The 20,175-nt window shown below is 44.9% G+C and overlaps 1 protein-coding gene across 1 annotated transcript; it reads left to right on the forward strand.

The window, feature by feature from the left end:
- Positions 1–11,163: 11,163 nt before the first annotated feature.
- On the forward strand, positions 11,164–16,503 carry LOC113950661 (putative coiled-coil domain-containing protein 195). The gene is made up of 3 exons (XM_027650675.1): positions 11,164–11,517; positions 12,919–13,180; positions 16,033–16,503. Exons 1-3 carry the CDS (start codon positions 11,253–11,255, stop codon positions 16,163–16,165), a joined length of 660 nt encoding a protein of 219 aa, XP_027506476.1. The 5' UTR covers positions 11,164–11,252; the 3' UTR covers positions 16,166–16,503.
- The last annotated feature ends 3,672 nt before the right edge of the window (positions 16,504–20,175 follow it).

Here is a 20,175-nt window from a genome sequence, read left to right on the forward strand (position 1 = left end):
CAAATTTTAACTTGCTTTGTACCATATATAGCAATATGATTGTATCATACATAGTGATAGATAAAGTTACCTACTTTTTTGTATATATGGGAGTAACCAGCAATCAGTGGTGACAGCAGGAATGCACCGCACAGAGAGGTAAGAGGGCATCGAGTCCTCTTGTCCCTTGGTTTGTTGGTCTCCCTGGACTCATTATGTGTTTATGATGATTTGTGTTTATGGATGGGTACTTCAGAAGCCATCAAGGTGATTTGGAGACAGACTGTCTCTAATTAATGTTCACAAGAAATGAGCAACTACATCTGTTGTTGGGCGTCTTTGGGAATAACTAGATTGCAAAAGCGTGGTTTGCACCAGGGGAATGTTGCAGGATGATGCCAGGCTGGTCTGAAGCCAAACTGTGGTCTGTAAAGCAGAGGTAAGGAAATCCCTGGATTATTTTCTCAATAGCTTGCATACAAAATGAGTTTCATGTGTAAGTCCAAGGGCTGTTGAGTTTGGTTTATTTTAAGCAACCAGCTCTGCAGCCCCTCTGGGTTTTGAAAATCCAGCCCATATTCTGGGGTTACCTGGTGTTAAGAGATGCTCAGGCTTGAGTGTAGCTGGGTCCTGGTTCCAGATGGCTCTTCCTCTCTTGCTGTGTTCAAACACTTTAAACTTAGTCGGGTGAAAGCAATTAGCAAAAACATTAGCTTTGAAACAAGGCTGCAGCAGGGAGAGAAAACAAAGCATCAAACCATGGATGGTCCCAGCATTTGAGAGGAGAGAATGAGAGAAATGCAGGAGGCATGTCAGGCTGTAGGATGATTACAAAGACAGGGTTTGGCCCTTTACCACGATAAAATTCAGTGACACAAACTGCAGAAGTCAGATGTGTAGGCGCTGAATCCCATATCCACCCTGTCCATGGCACTGTAGGAAAAGGCTCTTCATACAATTGGTGCTTTTCAAACTCATAGGATTACGTGAGGTCTACACCTTTCTTTTTTCTGCCAAGAGCTCCCCTTTGAGACTCCTTTTGTCCAGGGCTGCCACAAGATCATGGTCAGCTATTCTCAGAGCAAGGGTTTCTCCAATGAATTGTTTTGCAGTTTCTTCTTACTTACACTTATTCCTCCAGCTGGAGGAGGCTTATCCCCCTGTTGTTGCAGGCAAAGCTGGTGAAAGATTCCCTTTCATCTGCGGAAGGAGATCTTCCCGTGTCAGACTCAAATCGAGCTTCTTTAAAAACTTTTTAGAGTGCAAAAGAAATTATTCATGTTTGTTACTTAGTGGAAGGTCTCTCAACACCCCAAAAGGAGTTAAGTGTTATACATATTTTATGTTTAATCACATCTTTAGTGACACCCAACCACAACCAAAGGCTTAAATTTCAATTAGAGGGAAATGTATTAAATGTTTAATAGGAATCATTCCTTGCAGGGTAATTATATCTTAACATTCACTGGAGAGATGTTACATTGGCAACATAGTGTTCATCTGAACAGGAATAATTTTTTTTAAAACTTTATTTTTGTATAATGTCCAGATGAGAAATGGGAGGTGATCTGTACCATTCATACACCTGACACACTGCCCCTGTGCTGGCCATCCACAGACCTGGATCTGGGAAGAAGTGAAATTACATCCATACGTAGCTTTAAATGGGGCTTTTTGGCTCTCAGCATGAAAAGTATTATTCTACATGTGCTGAGTATTGTTCTACATGTGCTGAGAAGCTCCAGGATGCAGTACCTTTTACTTCAGTTTGAACATTTTTTTGAACTGGTAACTGACTACTCAGTATGTCAGCTGTAAGTAATGGGAAGGTGAATCTTCAGGACAAAGTATATCTTTAAAGCATCTGCTATTGATTTGAATGCATCTACCAATTTTTAACAAATTTGGTATGCATGCAAAAGATTTTTCTCATAATATTTAGATAATCACAAAAATAATCAAGGCCACACATTTACAACAAGCAAATTAAAACCATAAAGTGAGCTTTGACTCACTAGGCAGTTAAAATCAAAGGATGTTAAAATCAAATATTGAATGAGAACAGAGAAATGGGATTTGGAGGAAAGCATTCAAAGCTGTAGAAAAAGAAAGGAAAGAAAAAACCCAAACAAACTATGTTTCTTATTTAAGAGAGTTGTATGGAGATAAATAAAATTAATCCAAAAGGCCAAGCCCATGTAGAACTGTAACCATGACCAGGAAGAACCTTCGGCTTCCCCATCATTGCATCCCCTCTGCTTTTGCTTGAGCAGGAACCACTTGGAATGGACCTCTTGGCCCCACACGAGTTTCCTGCTCCTTCTGCTTCTTTCCTGCACCTTGGCTGTCTGGCAGCCACAGCATGGAATGGGCAGGGGTTTTTTGGTTTTTTCTTTGTGGTTCTTTTGCTTTTGCAGTGGCCCCAAGTACATACGTCCTGACAAGAAGGGCTCCCTCTCTCGTGAGCACACTCTGTGCAACAGCAGAGAGAAAATCTGCTGTGGGTTTTTTGGGTTGCAAAGATGCTGGGGGTCAGCTCCTGTGAAGCATAGCACACATTTGGCTTCAGCTCCCAGGTAAACCCTGTGATGGGAACAGCCACTCTGCCTGCACCACACAGAACACGGCTCATGAGAGAAATCAAAACGTGAGCAGTGGGACAGTGGGTCAGGACATCCTAGAGATCAGATGTGCTGAAGCAGTACATTTTCTAAGCTGCCAGGTCTGGGGCATTTAGATTACAAGGCAGTAGGATCATTAGCCCCTGCCTCATTACAAGCCCTATGTAGTGACCATCCACACAGCTCTATTCCCACTGCCTCCCTCAGGGCTGGGTCCCATCCCCCCTGTACTTCAAATATAGAATCCCTCTTACTGGAAAACACGACTGAAATTATTTGCTAATTAAGACTGAACAGAATAATTTGAGTTGAGAAAAGCAGGGGAAACTTTGGGAAATGCCAAATTGATGCTTTTGTTTCAAAATTACTTAAATTGGGGGTGTGCTGGGGTTTACTCCAAATGAGGCTGGTCCCTCTGGCTGTGGCCTCCCTGTGGCAGCCCCTGGCAGTGCTGCTCACCCCAGCAAGGGGGGCTGCTAAACCAACCCCTCTTCCTGGTGCAGGCAGCAGCATGTACAGCAAAAGGGAAAGGAACACTCGGTACCATTTTTGGAGTAGAGGCTGTGACAGGACAGGGTTCACCCTGTGTGGAGGGAGTGGAAAGCCAGGTGGCCACCGAGACCAGGATGGGGCTCATGGCCAGCAGCAGAGAATGCAGGCCCCAGTCTGGGTGCCCACAGCTCTCCCACAAGGGGCCTTCTAGCATGTCTTTGTTTGCAGTCTGCAGAAAGTGGCACTGGGGAGGTGGTGGAGAAAATGAGAACATTATTATTCTTTTCAAGAAAAGTCCAGCACAGTTCCTTGGTGAAATATTAGCTATGGAAAATAGCAAGTAACTTTCCTACCTCCCAGGCATGTGTTGGAATATTTGGAGATAAGGGAAAAAGTAAAAGTAAAGTGAAACCAGCAGGGTTAAGGGAAGGCTCTTGCAGTGTCTAGATTGTCAGGCAAGAGAGTGCTTTAAGGCAGCATGGTAGAGAGCCCACCTTGGAGAGCCTCCTAGTTTAGTAAGTGGTACATCTATTCCATATGTACAGCCTCAAGATGCAAAAACATTGATACCTGAGCAGTTCTGGCTCATGGCACTATGGGAGGAGTTGCTGCTGCCCCTGCAGGGATCCCAAACAGAGGTTTGGGATCAATCCTGTGCAGCCGTCCACATCCCATGCCTTCAGGAGCATCTCTGAGGCACAGTGAGGTGAGATTCAGAGTAATGAGTGTCTGTCTTTCAGTAATGAGTGTCCTTCAGTCCTTCAGGAGTCATAGCCCACATGGGATATGTGCATGGTTGCTTGTAATGCTTTCATTAAGTTGACAACGTACAGGTATTTTTGGAAAATTTTCAGTAATGCAAAGGTGCAATCATAATTACTGACTTTTCTGTCAGGTTGCTGAGGTTCTTCATGTGATTCTTAATTACTCACTAAAGCATCTTGAAGTTCTCAGTATAAACAGCATCAGAGTATGAACATCTCCCCCTGAACAGCATCAGAGAAATGCACGCTTCCCTTTTTTCTGATTAATTACCCCCCAGCTTATAGAAACTGCATTTCAGGTGTGCTTTTTAAGTTCTGCTCCCCATGTGCTGCTTCAGTTAACTATAATCACTCATTTTTGTTGGAGAACAGCTGTGAAGGTGTTACTTGCCCTGTGATGTCTTTTTGTGACCTGCAAATGCCATGTGGTGTTCCCTATAGTTCTGAGTCATGCTTTAGATGTTTTTGCACAGATTAAGTATGGCATGATACAGCGAGATTCAAATATCCTCACGTACATTTTATATGGTGTGTTTTGCTTGAGAAAAGAAAACTGAATAAAAAATAAGTATTAATAATTTGAATTTTAGGCTGGATTTTCTGCTTGGGGCTGCTCTGTAATCACAAGGCTCTTTCCCATGAGTGAGGGCTTGTTTTAATTTGAAAGCCATCGCAAACTCTGTACAGGTGACTGTGGGCCCAGTTGCAAGCTCCTCGTTATGAAAATCTCCAGCTGAGCTTATAGATTCTCTTGCATGAGGCACAGTTTTGTACTCTGTAGCATATGTTGTGCTTGCAGGGAGCTGGCATAAAAGAGACTCATGATTATTCCACACTAACTTGAGGATCCATTTAAAGGGACAGAGACCCAGAGCCTTGGAAATGCAACAAGAAGCCCTGAAGTGCCCTCTGAAAAGTCTGAAACTTTTCTCTAGCCTTGCTTCACTGCCAGCCCAGTCCAAAACCATAGCCAAGGTTTTCAGACATGACTCATGTATCTCAGTGTTTCCATTTCCCATGTTCAGGTTAAGCCTGGTTTTTCGAAAGTATTGAGCATCCCCTGCTGGAATTCAGACCCCTTTCAGAAACCTTCAGTGCTCAAAATCAAAGCAGCACCAATAAGATACGAGGCTGTATGCATCAGTCAAGAGGCTCAATGTGTTGTACAGGCGCTTGGCTCCCTGCAGGCACCAAAGCAAGCAGAGGCTTCTTTTAAGAGGGCTTGTGTGGGATTTTCTGCATCCATGTGGGTGTTAAGGCACAGTCAAGCAAACAGTCCTTGCAAAAGAAAAAGGATGCTTAGTAGACATTAACAAGTTAAACAATTACCTTTTAATAGACTAATTAATAACTTTGTCCCATTGTTACCTAATGAGATTTTGAAACCTGGGAATGCCTTACACATATAACTGATTTTTGCCATCTTGTTTTGTTTCTGGGAGGTTGTGCAGCTTGCTCTCCACAACTGTCTGGCTGCACCCACTGTGAGCAACAGTCACTGCTCACATGGTTGAAAGGGAGCATTTAATTAGTCATGAGTGTGAGGCAAGGTCTCATTCAAGCATAGAAAGCAGCCAGGTTTGCAGGCTCTCATGCCTGGGTACACATGAGGCTGGTGAGCATTTCCATGGGGTCTGCCCTCACCACTCCCCACTTCTTCTCCAAATGCTGCTGGTCATGTCTGTGCCCCAAAGGCAGCCCATGTCCCTGTGCCCCATATCTCCCTCCCCCTTGGTGTGCTGCTGCACTTCCTCCTCCCACTGCAATGTCAAGGACAGAGCATTCATGCAGACTTGCAATTGCCTTCCTGGGCTCGTCCTGCCAATCCACTGGGTAATTTTCATTCTGCTGCCCGAGCTTGCTCAGAAAACAGCTTTGGACAGAAGTGACATGAGTCAGATGCTGCTCACGCTCCGTTGAGACGTGGGTGGCCGGTCAGGAAGGCGGCTCCCTTGCGGGTGGTGGGGCTGGCTGCAGCCCAGGCCGTGGATATGCCAGTAGGGCAGGAGCATCTTGCCCTTGGCTTGGGCGGCTTCGTGGATGCTGCTCTGTGCTTCTACAGAGCTCTGCACACAAGGGCAATGTCTCAGCCCTTTTACACAGGTGAAAAAGGTGTTTCCTTCTATGTGTAGGTGAGCTGTGGTTCTGGGGAACACCCTGAAGCAGGGAGGGCAGGCACCTGCTTGTTGGCATGGTAGCACTGGCATACTCCCACGTGGGTGCCCCGATGCTGGCATACCTCACATTTGAACTTCAGAAGGGGCTCAGGAATAGCAGATTTCAACTGTGGAATAGGTAAGATCCAAAATCCACACTTTTTGGAATAAGAATGGATACTTTTCAGGATTTGTAGTTGTGGGAATGCACCAAAATGGGCCTCCAGGTTCCCCTTTTGTCTGCAAAACAGTGCTGGCTCAGAGGAGGGGGAGGTTTTCCCAGCTAAAACTGGGAATGAATCTAGTCAGCACATATTAGCTGATTGCCTTAGTGAAAGCCTGAGGCACTAATGCAGAAATTGGTATGAGCTTCTGTACCTGCCTTCACTGTGGAAGCTCAGCTCTGGGAGGAGCCCAGACTGACCTGAGGAAGGAGCAGTGGCCCTACAGGGATTACCTCTTGGATGGGTGAAGGCAGGCTGGGCACTGGAGAGTCCATGGCCAGGGCACGTTAGGAAACTATTAAACACAGATGTGACCAGCAAACTTTGGAAACTGAGCTGTTTATCCAATTATTAGAACATTTCCCATTTGTGCTGCAAAATCTATTCTGTCAAATCCTTTCCTCCTGAGAAGGTTGTATTTCTTTGCATGGCTGAGCATTTGCAGATGAAATGCATACAAAACAAGCTGTGACCTGGCCTAGCAGAGCAGCACCTGTGGGGACACTGATGTGGCTGCCAGCATGCTGGGCTCACGTGAGCAAAGGCCTTGCAGACTGTGACACGTCCCAACACATTTAAGCTGTTAAATTTGAGTGCATGGAAGACAACACATTTGATACAAGCATCAATCTCAAACCTGGTGCTAAAACTCAAGCAACAGTACTGGCCAAGTAAAGCACAGGGATAATTTAAATGTCTAAATGTCTAAACTTCAAGAAGAATGAAAAGAAAGAAATGAAAATTGGAAAATATATAAATTTACCTCTTAAATTTACCATTTACTTCTTAATTTACCATTAAAATGGAGAAGCCACTGAGAATTAAACAAGGAGAAGGTCAATATGGGATCAAATTTTGACATTAGACCTATTCAGTCCTTTCAGATGTACAGGAGCAAAATGATGAGAAGTGCATCAGCAGAAAAAGAATCAGCACACAAAAACCATTTTTTTGTTAATTTTTAAATCAACTGAAATATTCTTTTTTTACCTCCTTCAATTGTACAGTCAAATTCAGAAGAGAATTAGGTTCTTTTGCACCACAATGAAGTGTAAAACATGTCAGAAATCAAACAAGGACTGAGGTCACAGAGATTTCTTGCACAGTGGCCGTAGGAAGGGTTTGGCATTGACCTTGACCAGAGCTGCTGTTACACTTTTGCTTGGTCATTTTTTATAGGATGCATAAATCCAGTACTGCTGACATTCAAGACCCATAACAGCAAACCTCCCCTGGAGACTCCAGCCCTGACAGAGCTGGGCTTCAGGCTTGATGCCAGGATGATGGAGCTGTGAGCCATCTCTCTTCCCCAAGATCTCCTCTCTGGGCCAAGGGGCTGCTCTGCTGCTCCCCCATCCTGTCCCAGCGAGGCTGGAGATGCAGTGCAGCATTGCTGGTCCTCAGTCAAGGTGCCATAGGATCAGTGTGATGTGGTGCCTTGTGGCAGGCAGGGGTGAAGGTGCAGCAGAGGCATCAGAGGGGGAGCAGAGCACCATCAGGATGGAAATCTGTGAATTAGGAGGAGTATGTTGCCAGGCAAAAAGGAAAGGTGTTTGTTTATTGCTCAATGGTAACAGAAAGAGCCTTTCCACCTCCAGCCACATTCAATCTTGTCCATCTCCTCCTCCTGAAGACTAAAGTCTGTGACAGCCCAGCCATGCTCTGCTCAGCACATGTGGTGGGAAGGGGCAGCCTCAGCAGTCCCTGCTGCACTAGTGCAGAGTGTGGGTGTCACAGCACTGATTTTGTGCATGTTTATGGCAGCAGAAGCCTGGTACTTGTGCTCTCTGTTGGTCGGGTTTAGCTCTGTCTTTTTCCACAGGGATTCCCTTACCACTGGGAGGCATGACACACTGCACTATGTCATAGAAAGTATCTAGACACCTGCTGTTGATTTTTCAAGGACAAAGTGTTGTGATTTGATTGAAAAAAAATCATCTCGCTAGAGTAGCAATGAGTCGTTTTGTTTTGTTTTGTTTTTTTTCTCCCTAACCTCAGGGGAGCAAGACAGAAGATTTGGTAAGTGAGATGATTATAAAAACTGTTCACTGTTGGTGGTGGCTGTGCAGGTGCTGTTTTCTGCTGATGGCAGTTCTCACACTGTACCTTCTCCACTGTCAGCACAGCCCTTCCCTTTTGCAGGGAGCTGCAGAATATCAAGCAGTGGCAGCATAAAGAGCTGAGCTCCCCATAGTTTTGCATGAAGCTGCTCCAGAAGGCTTCTGTGTTGTGTTCACAGGTTTTCTGCTGCAATACTGTGTGGTGTGCAGTTTGTACAGTCCACTGAGCAAATGCACGAGCAGCCACATAGAGATATTGCTATGGGGTTCCTTGAGTCCAACAGCCGCCAGGAACTCTGTCTTTGGTTATTCTTTCTAGTGGAGATGTTCAGATATGACTGAGGGTGAATACAATTTTACCCAGTCCATGTCCTACCACGCACAATTTGCTGAAGCAGTTCAGGTGTGAAAAATTGGCCTTTCTGTTAAATTATTTAAAGTTGAAGTGTTTTATAGCAAAAACCACACAGCTGTAGATGTTTTTAGTAGGCACAAAAAGGCAAGTGAAGATACACTCAGCCAAAATCTGCAGCCTGCAGGTGTGCCACTGCTAAGAGGTATTGAGGACGTTTCCCACCTGGGGCACATGGAGTGGCAGCACCTGGGAGCTGGCAGAGCAAGCACACATCTTGGACCCTACTGAATTTACAAAAACTGAGTTGTGTTCACAGAGCTCTTTCTGCTTACAGGGAACACACCGATCAACCCAGTGGCAAAGGTAGCTTTGCCAGGTTTCCCTTGTCCAAAACTCCTGAGTCATCTGGCCCCCTGCCCATCCATCCCTGGGCAGGAGTTGCAGCTGTACGAGGTTACAAGCCATTTCCTCAGAAGTTCCTGTTATATCAAAAGGTCTGTGCCTGCTCCAGTTCCAGAGGAGCAGCAGGCATGGGATCAGAGGAGCAGATGTCTTCAGCTACAGCAGGGGTAAGCTAATTGCTGAGTTGGCAAGTGTCCCCTGCCCAGCCAAACCCGCCTGCTGCAGGATCAGCGGCAATATTATAATTACACTTGGGTGCTGTCACTGCTCCAGTACCTGATTTGCTTGCTGGAGAAATAGACCCATAATGGTCACTACGCATTGTCCCCAGTACAGGGACACCCACACTGTTATTAAAGCCTGGGTGAAGACCTTTTCTAAGCCCAGCTTTGCCTACGTCTTCCTATCTGTATATTGTTATGCCCACAACAACATAAGCTGAGACCTCTTGCTGACATGATCAGGGAGGGCTGAAGTAAGGACTGCTACGTCCCACTAGGAGCTCTGCCAAGGTTAATGCTGGCATGCCAGGCCCAGACAGCCCGGCATGCCAGTCCAGCAGCAGGCACGAAAATGTTCAGGGCCTGATTTGCTTCTCCCCTCGCACAGTTGATTGCATGAGAGGTCATAGATGCTGTGGGCTTCATCTGCATCCTGAGAACTCACATTCATTTTACTCCTGTATGCAGCCTGAACTATGTAGAGCCCTCTGGAGAGGTTCCCAGGAGGTGACCAGCAACTCTCGTGGCTCCTGGTCCTCAGGCTTGTGTCTGTGTCACTGGAAAAATCAGCATAGGTGAGTATTCCTGCAGGTTGTACAGCATGTCCCACGTGCCCTTGCTAGGCACAGCATGTGGCTGTGGGTCAGCAGGGGAGAGAGCACAGCATGACCTGCAGGAACCACTTTGCCCTTATGAAGCACTTTCTGAGGATGCTGCTCCAAGGAGGGAGCACTACCCATCTGGGGACATATACTCCAGAGCAGAGCTCCTCACTCCCATCTCTGGTTTTCTCTCAATTCCAGCAGTTTCTTCCCAACATCTCAGTAGCTGCTCGGCAGCAGCACTTCCTCATAGACCCAGTGGCTTCCTCATGATAGCCCTTCTGGCACACCCTCTGGAAAAAATAAAACTGAGTCACCTCTTTTTTAAAGCATCTCACAGCCGTTTTTCTTTCCTCCCCCAGCCTTCAGCAGCAGAGCGGGGAAGTGCACACAGTTGAGAGGTCTTTTCTTCTCTTTAAAATATTCTTGAGTCACTGTTGAGGTATTGGGAATATCCTCAAAGCAAAAGGTGTGTTAAATTATTTTCCTGCTGACTTTCTGGCATTCTCAGTTTTGTATTTTGAAGTAAGTTTTGGGGAGTGGGAAGAATGTTCCACATGTTTTTGCATTTTATTGCCAGCAGAAAGACGGCTTTAGGGACTAGGTGATGAGAGAAGCACAGAGGATTGTGTTTCTCTTTCTAATGCAAGAATCATGCCTGATCTGTCTCTTGTTACACTCCTGGGATGTTGGTGCAGGTGCTCCACTCCAGCGAGCCTCTCTCAGTGCCCAGAAAGGGCCTGGGCTCTGCTGCAGCCTTCCAGGAGAGCTTTAGTGCACCTGCTTGTCCATCACCACTGCTGGCATATGTTGTTAATAGTGGGGGTCTTTCACTATATCAGCTTTCATTTGGAAATTTAATATTCCTGTGAGAAATTGCTAATTCTTTTCCAGATGCAAAGAGTGAAAAACAGTAATTTACCCTGTGTTAAAGGAGAGAGGAATCACTGCCCCGCAAAGGACAACCCTCCCTCTGTGCCCTGGAGACAATCACTGGCCTTTTTGGATAAACCAAAGGAAATGGTTTCTGTCCTCCTTGGTCCACGAGGAGAAAACCAAAGCCCGAGGCAAGCAAGGGGGCAGGCGGGTTTTCCGATGCTGCATCAATGCCGTGTTGACAGTGATTTGTGCCGGGTGTAACAGGCCAGCGCTGCTCTGAAACTCGAGCCCCCGAATGAATAAATCATGAGCCCTCTCTCAGTAACCTGACAACTCGGTCCAGCCCTCTCAGTGCTCAGATCTGGCCCATGCTGGGCATGCGGGGAGGGACTCCCATTGTCCAGAGGATTTAAGGGCACGGTCTGCCTGCCTGCCTGCCTGTCTGCAGGTCAGGCACTTTGCGGGAGAGCAGGGAGCCTTCTGCGTGGCATGGGACCATGGAGGGCAATGCACACCTCCTCCAGGTCATCCGCAAGATGCGTTCCCAAATCAACAAGCTGGAGAGGGAAAACAGGGCCCTGAAGGGAGAGCTGCAGGTCTGCGGGCAGAGAGCTGTGCCACCGGAGACAGAGGCAGCGAGAGGAGGTGGGAACAGCGATGCGAGAAGCCTCGCAAGGGATGGGGAAGGACCTGCTGGCTCTCCAACATCTCTGCAGGGAGCCATCCCAACCAGTCCTGCTCCTGCATCAAAGGAGCAGACAGGTACCAACGAGTCGGGGCTGTCTGGGGTTGTCCATGGCACCCACGAGTGCTGCCCATGCAGGATCTCCCAGCCTGGCTGTTACATGTCTGCAGGGAGTGAGGGATGAGCTGCTGGTTGTCTGTCTGATCAGCCCTGTGAAAGTGCTCTGGCTGCCTTCTGTGCTCACAACTAAACCCACCATAACTGGGTGTCTTGCTCTTTTTAGGGTGGTACCTGCATCCCCCAAGCTGAGCTTAGTGGAGTATTTTACTGCTGCTCAAACAAAGGATCCAACTCAAGGAGTTCAGTTTTTCTTTGTTTAAGGAGAATTTGACTTACTGCTTTGGGTTTTCACAGGCATGGACAATCCTGACCATGCCTGTCCCCTGTCTGCTCCAGGCAGAAAAGGGCCAACAGTTGTAACCATGCCATAACCTCTCTTGCCTTAGTAAAAGATGAGAAAAATGCTACAAATAATAACAAATAATGATGAGTTGGCTGCATACATCATGCCAGATGTGCAGTTTAGTTTTGCAGATAACACAGTTAGTTCTGGCTGAGACAGAGAGGGGCCAATATACAGGAATACACTCTCTTCACAATTTTATCAGAGGAGAAAAACAGAAATATTCCTCAGTTAGAGAAGTCTGGTTGTGAATTCTGGAGGATTTAATGAATCAGGAATTTAAGCAAAATGTTGTTTTGTGAGAAGTATCCGAGAAATGGCCCCACAAGTTTTCACAGAAACAAATCTGTGTGAATGAATAAAATGAGAGGCTGAACAGCACTAGTGGACTGATGTGAAACCAGGTGGCTGCTGCCAAGCCCCCTGACCCACTGGCCAGGTTACCAACCTGAAGGCCTCTTAAACCGGGGCTGCTGGTGGTCGTAGATGTCATCAGTTTGGGAATAGCAGTCTGGAGTTTTGGCAAGTGGGAAAGCTGCAGCTCTTCCTCTTCAGCTGCCTTCTAGGGGAAAGGGTGAGACCCAAAGGGGCTGTCTGGCCTTCTCTGCCTCTCAGCCTCACCACATACAAAGCTTTTTTGAGCCCAAAGAAAGGGATTCAAAATAGAATGGTAGAATATTTGGGGTTGGCAGAGACCTTAAAGATCATCCAGTTCCAACTCCCCTGCTATGGGCAAGGACACCTTACATTAGACCAGGTTGCTCAAAGACCCATGCAACCTGGCCTTGAACACTTTCAGGGATGGGGCATACACAACTTCTCTGGGCAACCAGTGTCTCACCACCCTCACAGTAAAGAATTTCCTCCTAACATTTAATCTAAATGTCCCCTCTTAGTTTAAAACTGTTCCCCCTTGTTCTGTCACTATCTGTCAATGTAAAAAGTCATTCTCCAAAAATATATTGAGGATACCTGAATTACTGCTTCCAGCTCTGCTTTTTCCTCTGTTTCTCAGATACTGCCATGACTGTGAGACGCTACCCCCCCATCTCACCAGCTCCTGCTCCTTCCAGTGCCAGGTCCCACAGGGCCAGCAGGAAGCCTTTGAGCAACGGGCTCCCAGAGGTGCCAGGCAGTGCCTGGCCACCAGCCCCTCCTGCTGCAGCACAGCTCATCGGGGAAGAGGAGAAAGGACTTGAAAAATCACCGTCCAGCTGTCCCTCCTACAGCCACTCCAGCAACATGAATCTGTTTCAGGAGCATGTCTATAAGTGCAGGTAGGCTTGGTTTGCCTTCACAGCATCACAGCTCTAACAACATATATGGACATTGCTCTGAGTCTTAGTTTGTTATCAGCAAAATCTTTGTTTGAATGTATATGGGCAGACTGCATGTATAGACTCAATGTACATTGAGCAGACTGGAGACTTCTTTGGGGGAAGTTATCCGGCTCCTCCTTGCAATGTATGAAGTCTGGCAGTGGTAGCAGGTTAAATTTGCTATAGAAAGGAGAGGCTAAGGGAGAGAGAAAAGGCTTGAAATCTTCACACTGATAAAGCCAGGCAGAATTTTGCAGATTGATGTGATGTTCTGACAAGCTAAGCTTGAAAAGGATTTTTAAACTCGGGGAAAAAAGCATGAAGATACCAGGGAACTCTGAACTATGCCTTTGGAAGTGTGATTACTATGGCTCATGGAATTAGATGTACTGTATTGTATTTCCCCTGTAACTGAAGCATCACAAGTTAATGCTTTCAGCTTTGAGAAAAGTAGTCTCAAGATGGCTTCTAAATTAAGTGAGAGGGCTGCTGGACAAGCCCTGAGCTCCTCTGATCATTGATGAGAAGATTTCCAACACAGGACAACAACTAAAGCTAGTAGAAACAGTAATGAGACTGTGATATACGATAGCTGAGTCACCTCCTGGTGCTGATCTGTCCACCCTGGGAATCCATGTCAATTCCTGGGTTTAGCCTGACCATGCTGTGTTCAAAAGCAATATAATCCAAATGGCCTCAAAGCGTGTGTTCGAGCAGGGAGAAGTCCATGGGTCTGCCTGTGCATGTCCTGGGGAAGGGCTCCAGTGGCCACCCTCGTGGGCTGTACACCTGCAGTGGGTTGTGTCACCTGTGTGGTTGTATCTGTCCACATGGCCCATCACGACAGCTTTTATTCTGTACCCCCTTCAGCAATATGTCCCCAGAGCAGACCAGTGCCCAGCCCCTTGCACTCCCTGTGCAAAGGCAGCTCAGATCCCAGCTCCTTGCTGAGAGCCTGCAAGGGATAACAAGGCCAAGTTTCCAGAGGCACCTGGGTTTTCTAGTTAAGGACATTTCAGGGTCAGATGTTTTACAGCATTTAGACACCTAAATTTAGTCCCTGGCAGTGAACTCATATCATTTTCAAAAGCACCATGACCCTGTAGCTCTGGATTTCTGCATACGCTCCACTGGGCTCAGGGAAACTCAAGACTCTGTGCACAAGAACGCTCTGAGAGCTTTGCCCTTGAGCCAGCTCACGTGGAAGGTGTGTGTGGTGGGAAACACAGGGTCAGTGTGCAGGAGCAGAATGGCAACGGCAAATCCTGCTGCTTGCTCATAAAGGGAAAGAGCTCTCAAAGCAATCAAAATAGCAGCACAGATCTGTTACATCTACTGCCTTGGGACCTACCGGTTACCCCGCGGCCACAGGACGGTGCTGATGATTTTATCTCCACCATTAGAGCTGCCTTGCCAGGCTGAGCAGCGGCAAGTGTGGCACCATGACTCATGTCCTCTCACTGCTGGCTGTTTTAGGAGAAGAAATGGCTACAGAAAGAGCTTTTTACCAAATGCCCTCAGTAGGCTGCATAATATCCTGAAGCACAAACTCTGTGTTTCTTACACCAAAAAAAATCTAATATGTTTTTTAGTCTTAGTGGCAGAGGCTTCCATTATATACCCAAAAGTCTAACACAGACACCAATCTTAGTTAGCTTTGCACTAGTAGGATAATTTCTAGCAATGAGTTCAGCAAGCTTATTAAGGTTAATTTTTTACAGGGATGACATTTTTGCTTCCCAGCATGCTGCTTCATGTCAGGTTTTCCCATTCTTCTTGTAGCTTTCTCACATTTTGCTCCAAGGCTATAATCTTGTATTTGATGCTGATTTTTTTTACTTTAAAATTAACTCTGTAGAAGTGCCACCTTGAATTTTTATACAGTGCAGTTGCATCCAAGTAATAACAGCACTGCTAACAAATCATCACTAATTTGCATGTTTAAAATATTTTAATTCCTATATGCCAAAGCATTATTTATACCAAGGGATTCCTGCTTGTGTTTCATAAATAAAAACCATTAAATATTTGAATGTAGGATAAGAGAAAATGAGAACTGTTTTCAGGGCTATTATAGTAAAATCACAAAAGGCACAAGGCCTGTTTGGTATAAATGTCGCCACTGGGATGTTCAAGTTTGGTGGTTTCACCTTACAGTGAGACAGATCTCAGGGGAGAAGGGGCAAAGAAATCACGGAGGTCCTCTGCCCTGTAACCATCCCTAAATATTTTAATATTGTCATAGTTTTCCTTCCTTGTGCTCCATGAGTGCCTGAGTGAGCTGACAAGCATCACAGAGGACAGTCAGAATGACAACCAAAGCTCTGCAAAACTGAACCAATTTACATGCCAAACCAACCGGTTTTGGGACACATAAAGGATGTTTCTGCCTCTGGTGTAATTTACCATGTGCACACTTGGAAACCACTGTTCTCACACCTGCTGGCAGTAGCCGGGTGCTGATGCATATAAACATCAAGCCACTGGAGGACCCTCCAGGTCCATGGGGGTGCCTGTGCACCCTCAGGGTTCTGTGTGCACACAGCTTTGCACACACACATTGGTCACTGATAGATGGATGTGAGACTCCATGGAAGAAAGCAGATACTTCCAGTAGACAGGCAGGCAGCACTGTGCTTAGTCCTTTGGGAAGCCTGTGAATGGCATGAAATCCTGCCTCCATGCAGCACACAAGGGCTGAAAGCATTTAGCTTTTGCTTGCTGGGTTGCTTGGAGTTTTTTTTTTTAACTTTCTTTGCATGTTTTATACATTTGCAATCCTCATAATGCTTTCTCATTTTTTTCTCCAGGGGTAAAGTCAAGGCTGTCAGTTTCCTCTTACCAATGGATATGTCACCACGTGCTGAAAAGCAAAGTTCCCTCAAAAGCCCGGAAAACCAGAGCACAAAACCTCTGATGACCATCGCTGAAAAGGATATGTGAGCCAGTGAATTTTTAAAGGGCTATTGATTCCCCGAGATAAATTGGCCTTAAATGATAGCTGTGTGTCAGGTTCCTCTATTGCAAAACGCTTTGGCAGGATGCCCACAGAGCATCACCCAGCCTGTGTTTCGGGTCACGGCCTGACGTTCAGCATGGAAATGGAAGCCATGACAAAGTCAGCTGGAAGCCCTTACACTGTGATGAAGCCACACAAAGCAAAGGTACCTCCACACAGTGCTTCTGAGCAACACATTTCAAGGACCCCTTACCTCAGGACTGATGTAAACAGGCTGTTGAAGCTAGTTTTGATGTGTTTGTCACAAAAATCATAATCTTTGTCGCTGCTTGTGTTTGCTGATTCCGCGGGCAGGAATGTATTTGATGCAAATGACAAAGTAAGAACTACTAAGCAGCCTGTGAGGTTTTCTCTGTAGGTATAACTTTCAAACTTCACAGTACTAATAAGCAAAATTAAGAAAGCATTAGAGAGTCAGTTAATGTCACCCTGAATTTCAGCAAATCTTGGCAATAACTGTTCTTGTTCATTTGAGGTTCACCTCTAAGGGAGTACAGGGGAGCATAAGTACCTCTCAGTATGAAAATGTGACTACAAATCTCTTTCTGGCTTGGTGTGTTTATCCAGATGGAGACTAAAGGCTGTACACCAAGCCAAAATAGGAAGAATTGTGAGTATCAGAATTTTTCAGGAATGCCTTCTCAGCACAGCTCGGATCAAAAATCACTAGCAGAAATTCAGCAAACAGGTGCAAAATATATGTGAGAGAGAACTAGAGATAGCTTGTAAAAAATGAACAGTGCTTGTTAGTTTTAATCATATGAGTAAAGATAGTGTCCTATTTTATTTTGATTACAAGTATTTATGGAATCAAAATACTGCACATTGCTATTTCTTTATGTACAGAGGGAACTGATGATTGAATTTTGTATAGAGAATGCATGAAGAGTAGATGTTTGTACTGATAACTTTATGGAAGATTTTCATCTCATTGTCTGATCTTAAATTCTTCAGTTTCCTAAAGTGAAAGCAGAGACCTGGTGGAAAAAAAACCCCTTCTAGATTTTCCATGAAGTTGTATATTTGTATAAAAATCTGTGCTCTTTTTTTCATTTTGAAATTCACCATGTTTTGTATATTCAAGTACACTTTTAATATATTCTCACCACTGAAGTAATAATTTCAATTTCACTGCTATTTTATTTGTGTATTTTTATGTTCAGCTTGGGTCCACAGAGAGTTGCACTGTAATATTAGATCTAACGAATTAATGACTTCCAGTAAATGAGGTTCCAGCTTGGAAAGTTTACTGAACAGCCCATTTTAGAAGGCATTACAGGGCAGTGTTTTCTAAATGTTTTAAAGAAAACATCATTGTCAGGAACGAGACACAGCATATGTGTTCAGTTAAGCACCTAAATCCAGTTGATTTCACTCAGCAAAGTAACAAAACAGTCTTTGAGAATCTGCCCCCTCGACCTTTAAAGTACCCAAGTTTTTGACAAATATTGTTTGAACACCAGATTTAACGTGATTTTAGAATCCATATGCTTTAGACAACTTTCAAAAGTTTCAACTCTTAATTTTTCTGAGCCTCAGCTTCCATGAAGCAATACTGGGAATTCTCCCACCCTTTTTATGTCAGTTCACTGTAGGCGACTGACACTAAGAATGCATACTAGTAAGCATGTGACAATGTCAGGGGTAGTGGGGTGCTGATGTTGCACAAATAGATACAACTTTGTGTATGGTCAAGAAATTAGACTCATTGGACATTTATTAGAGGTATAATGGTCTTAAACTTTTGTATACTTAAAGGGGAAAAAAGAACAGAAAAGATGGAAAGGAAAAGAGGGACACGAATCAAAGTAGTCATTGACAAGTAGCAGTCGGTATATTAATGGATTTATTTTTTAATTATATTTTTGCAGTCTTTAGCAGTGCCCACAGATTTAAGAACACATGATGATACACAGGCACATTAATTTTCAGAAGCAGTTGTGCAGATTTGACCTAGCTCTATATCTCCAGGAGAACCAGATTGTAGCAGAGGCCACAAAGAAATCACTTAGCACATCATTTTTACCACAGTACAGCATGAAGTAACTTACCATGGAGCACTCAATGGCAATTAAAACATTCCAATATGAACCATAGATGGTTCAGTGCAAAAAGGGCAGGTATAAGCAAAGCGAGTGTTCAAAGACAGAGAGATGCTGGCAGTAATTACACCATGGTCCTTTTCTTTCTTCTTCCCAAGAGGATCCATACAAGTTCAGAGGAGTCTGAGCTTCTATCTAAAACTACTCTGTAGTTTAATATATCTGTATTAAACCCCAGAATATATACTAAACCCTACTCACTGATGGTCAGGCTTGTTGGACAATTTCTGACCAGAAATTCCTTTTCTCAGAGAGGTGGTCAGTGGTATTCAGCTATGCAGGTGTGGGACTGCAAGAGCAGATGAGATAGCAGGATGTTCCCTCCTGGACTAGCACTGGACACTGAGAGATGTAAACTCCTGTGTCACACTTGTGCTTGGGACTAAAGTAGCTTTATATCTCCATAGTGAACACCAATAATGATGCAGTCCAGCACTGACATTTGTTAAATGACATGGTCTCTACTCCATTGGCACAACTAGTCAAGAGTAGTGAAACATGTCTCTAGGCTGGAGACAAAAGACTCTCATCAGAGATGATTCTAGACTTCCATCAGTGGGATAGTGCTGATTTAACTGTTATTTCACATTTGTGTCATTGTGAGAGAGAAATTGGGTATTATCTCTCTTTAGGAAAGTCTTTTTAAAGCTACAGTCATAATACAGGAGCACAAATCCATGAACGGGAGGGAGGAGTTACTGAGGATGAAGATGAAATTCAGACATTGTGTGTCTGAGGGTAGCACACAGTCAAATGTTTGAAATCCTGATCCCCAACTTAACAATTACAATCCTTAGATGCAGCATCAACCTACAGTAGATCTCTCCCTCGCCAAAGAATGAACAATGCCCAGATAGCAAAATCCAAATAAATAAAAAAGCTTTCCATTCATAAAACACCCTGAACGGTGCTGCTCAGCTGTACAGTGGAAAGTGCTCCTGTTGGAGGGTGTGCCTACAACAGCGTTTCAGTCAGAGTCAGGACTACACTCCTGAGTGAATTTCCTGGGCAAACCCACTTACCTTACTTTGTTTCACATTGTAGAGTGGTCTCAGAGCACAAAAATGGATCTCTTCTGGATGAAACTAAGTCAGAGGATGTGCTTATAAGGTGCTCCAACGGCTAGCAGGTATTCAGTGCATGGGACCACACTAGAAAACCCTCTGAAATACTTGTACTTTGGACAACAGTGCTGATGGTTTCACTCTATGCATCCTCCTCTAGTGGTCTGCTCCTGCAGACAGAGCTGTAGAGCACCCAGACTAGGGAGCTACTCTCTCAGAGATTTGAAAAAAAAAATCTAACCAGGTGAAATTTCATCTTGTTATACTATAAAGAAGAGGAGATGCCTTTCATCAGTCTTACATCTATCTGGTATTTAAACAGCCTCGCTCTTGCCATGGACAGAGGTGGAAATATGATGCTCCAGACTGTTACAGAGGAGCAACATTATCACCTTCTCCAGTGAGTTCTTGCTCAAAGTTCAAACTGGTCTCATGCTGGCACCCTTAGACAATGAATCCAAGCCCAAAGGTAACAAATCAGTGTGCAGGATATATCTCCTGTCAAACTCACCCACCTAGTCCAAGCTCCATTTATAGAAGTGAGAGCACAATTTATGATGCACTGAATTGTCCACAGCCGTTATATCCATTGTATTTTTGCTCCTGCGTATGAAATCCCTGACAGCTGAACTTCAATTTTTCTCTGCCATTTCTGATCAGGCATAATCTAAGAATATATCAGCATGGAAGTAATTCAGCTGAGCAGCCTCTGACACCAGGTAAGTGATGTTGATCTTTAATGCCGTTGTTCACAATGATGTTAGCAAC

The sequence above is a fragment of the Corapipo altera genome, unplaced genomic scaffold, assembly GCF_003945725.1.
Source record: "Corapipo altera isolate COAL_440 unplaced genomic scaffold, ASM394572v1 54, whole genome shotgun sequence".
Lineage (NCBI taxonomy): Eukaryota > Metazoa > Chordata > Aves > Passeriformes > Pipridae > Corapipo > Corapipo altera.

What these genes read in the sequence shown, in the direction of transcription:
- LOC113950661 (XM_027650675.1), top strand. Translation starts at nt 11,253, where the DNA reads ATGGAGGGCAATGCACACCTCCTCCAGGTCATCCGCAAGATGCGTTCC. An exon ending in TGCATCAAAGGAGCAGACAG is followed by an intron (nt 11,518 to 12,918) that starts GTACCAACGAGT and finishes TCTGTTTCTCAG; the next exon opens with ATACTGCCATGACTGTGAGA. An exon ending in GAGCATGTCTATAAGTGCAG is followed by an intron (nt 13,181 to 16,032) that starts GTAGGCTTGGTT and finishes TTTTTTCTCCAG; the next exon opens with GGGTAAAGTCAAGGCTGTCA.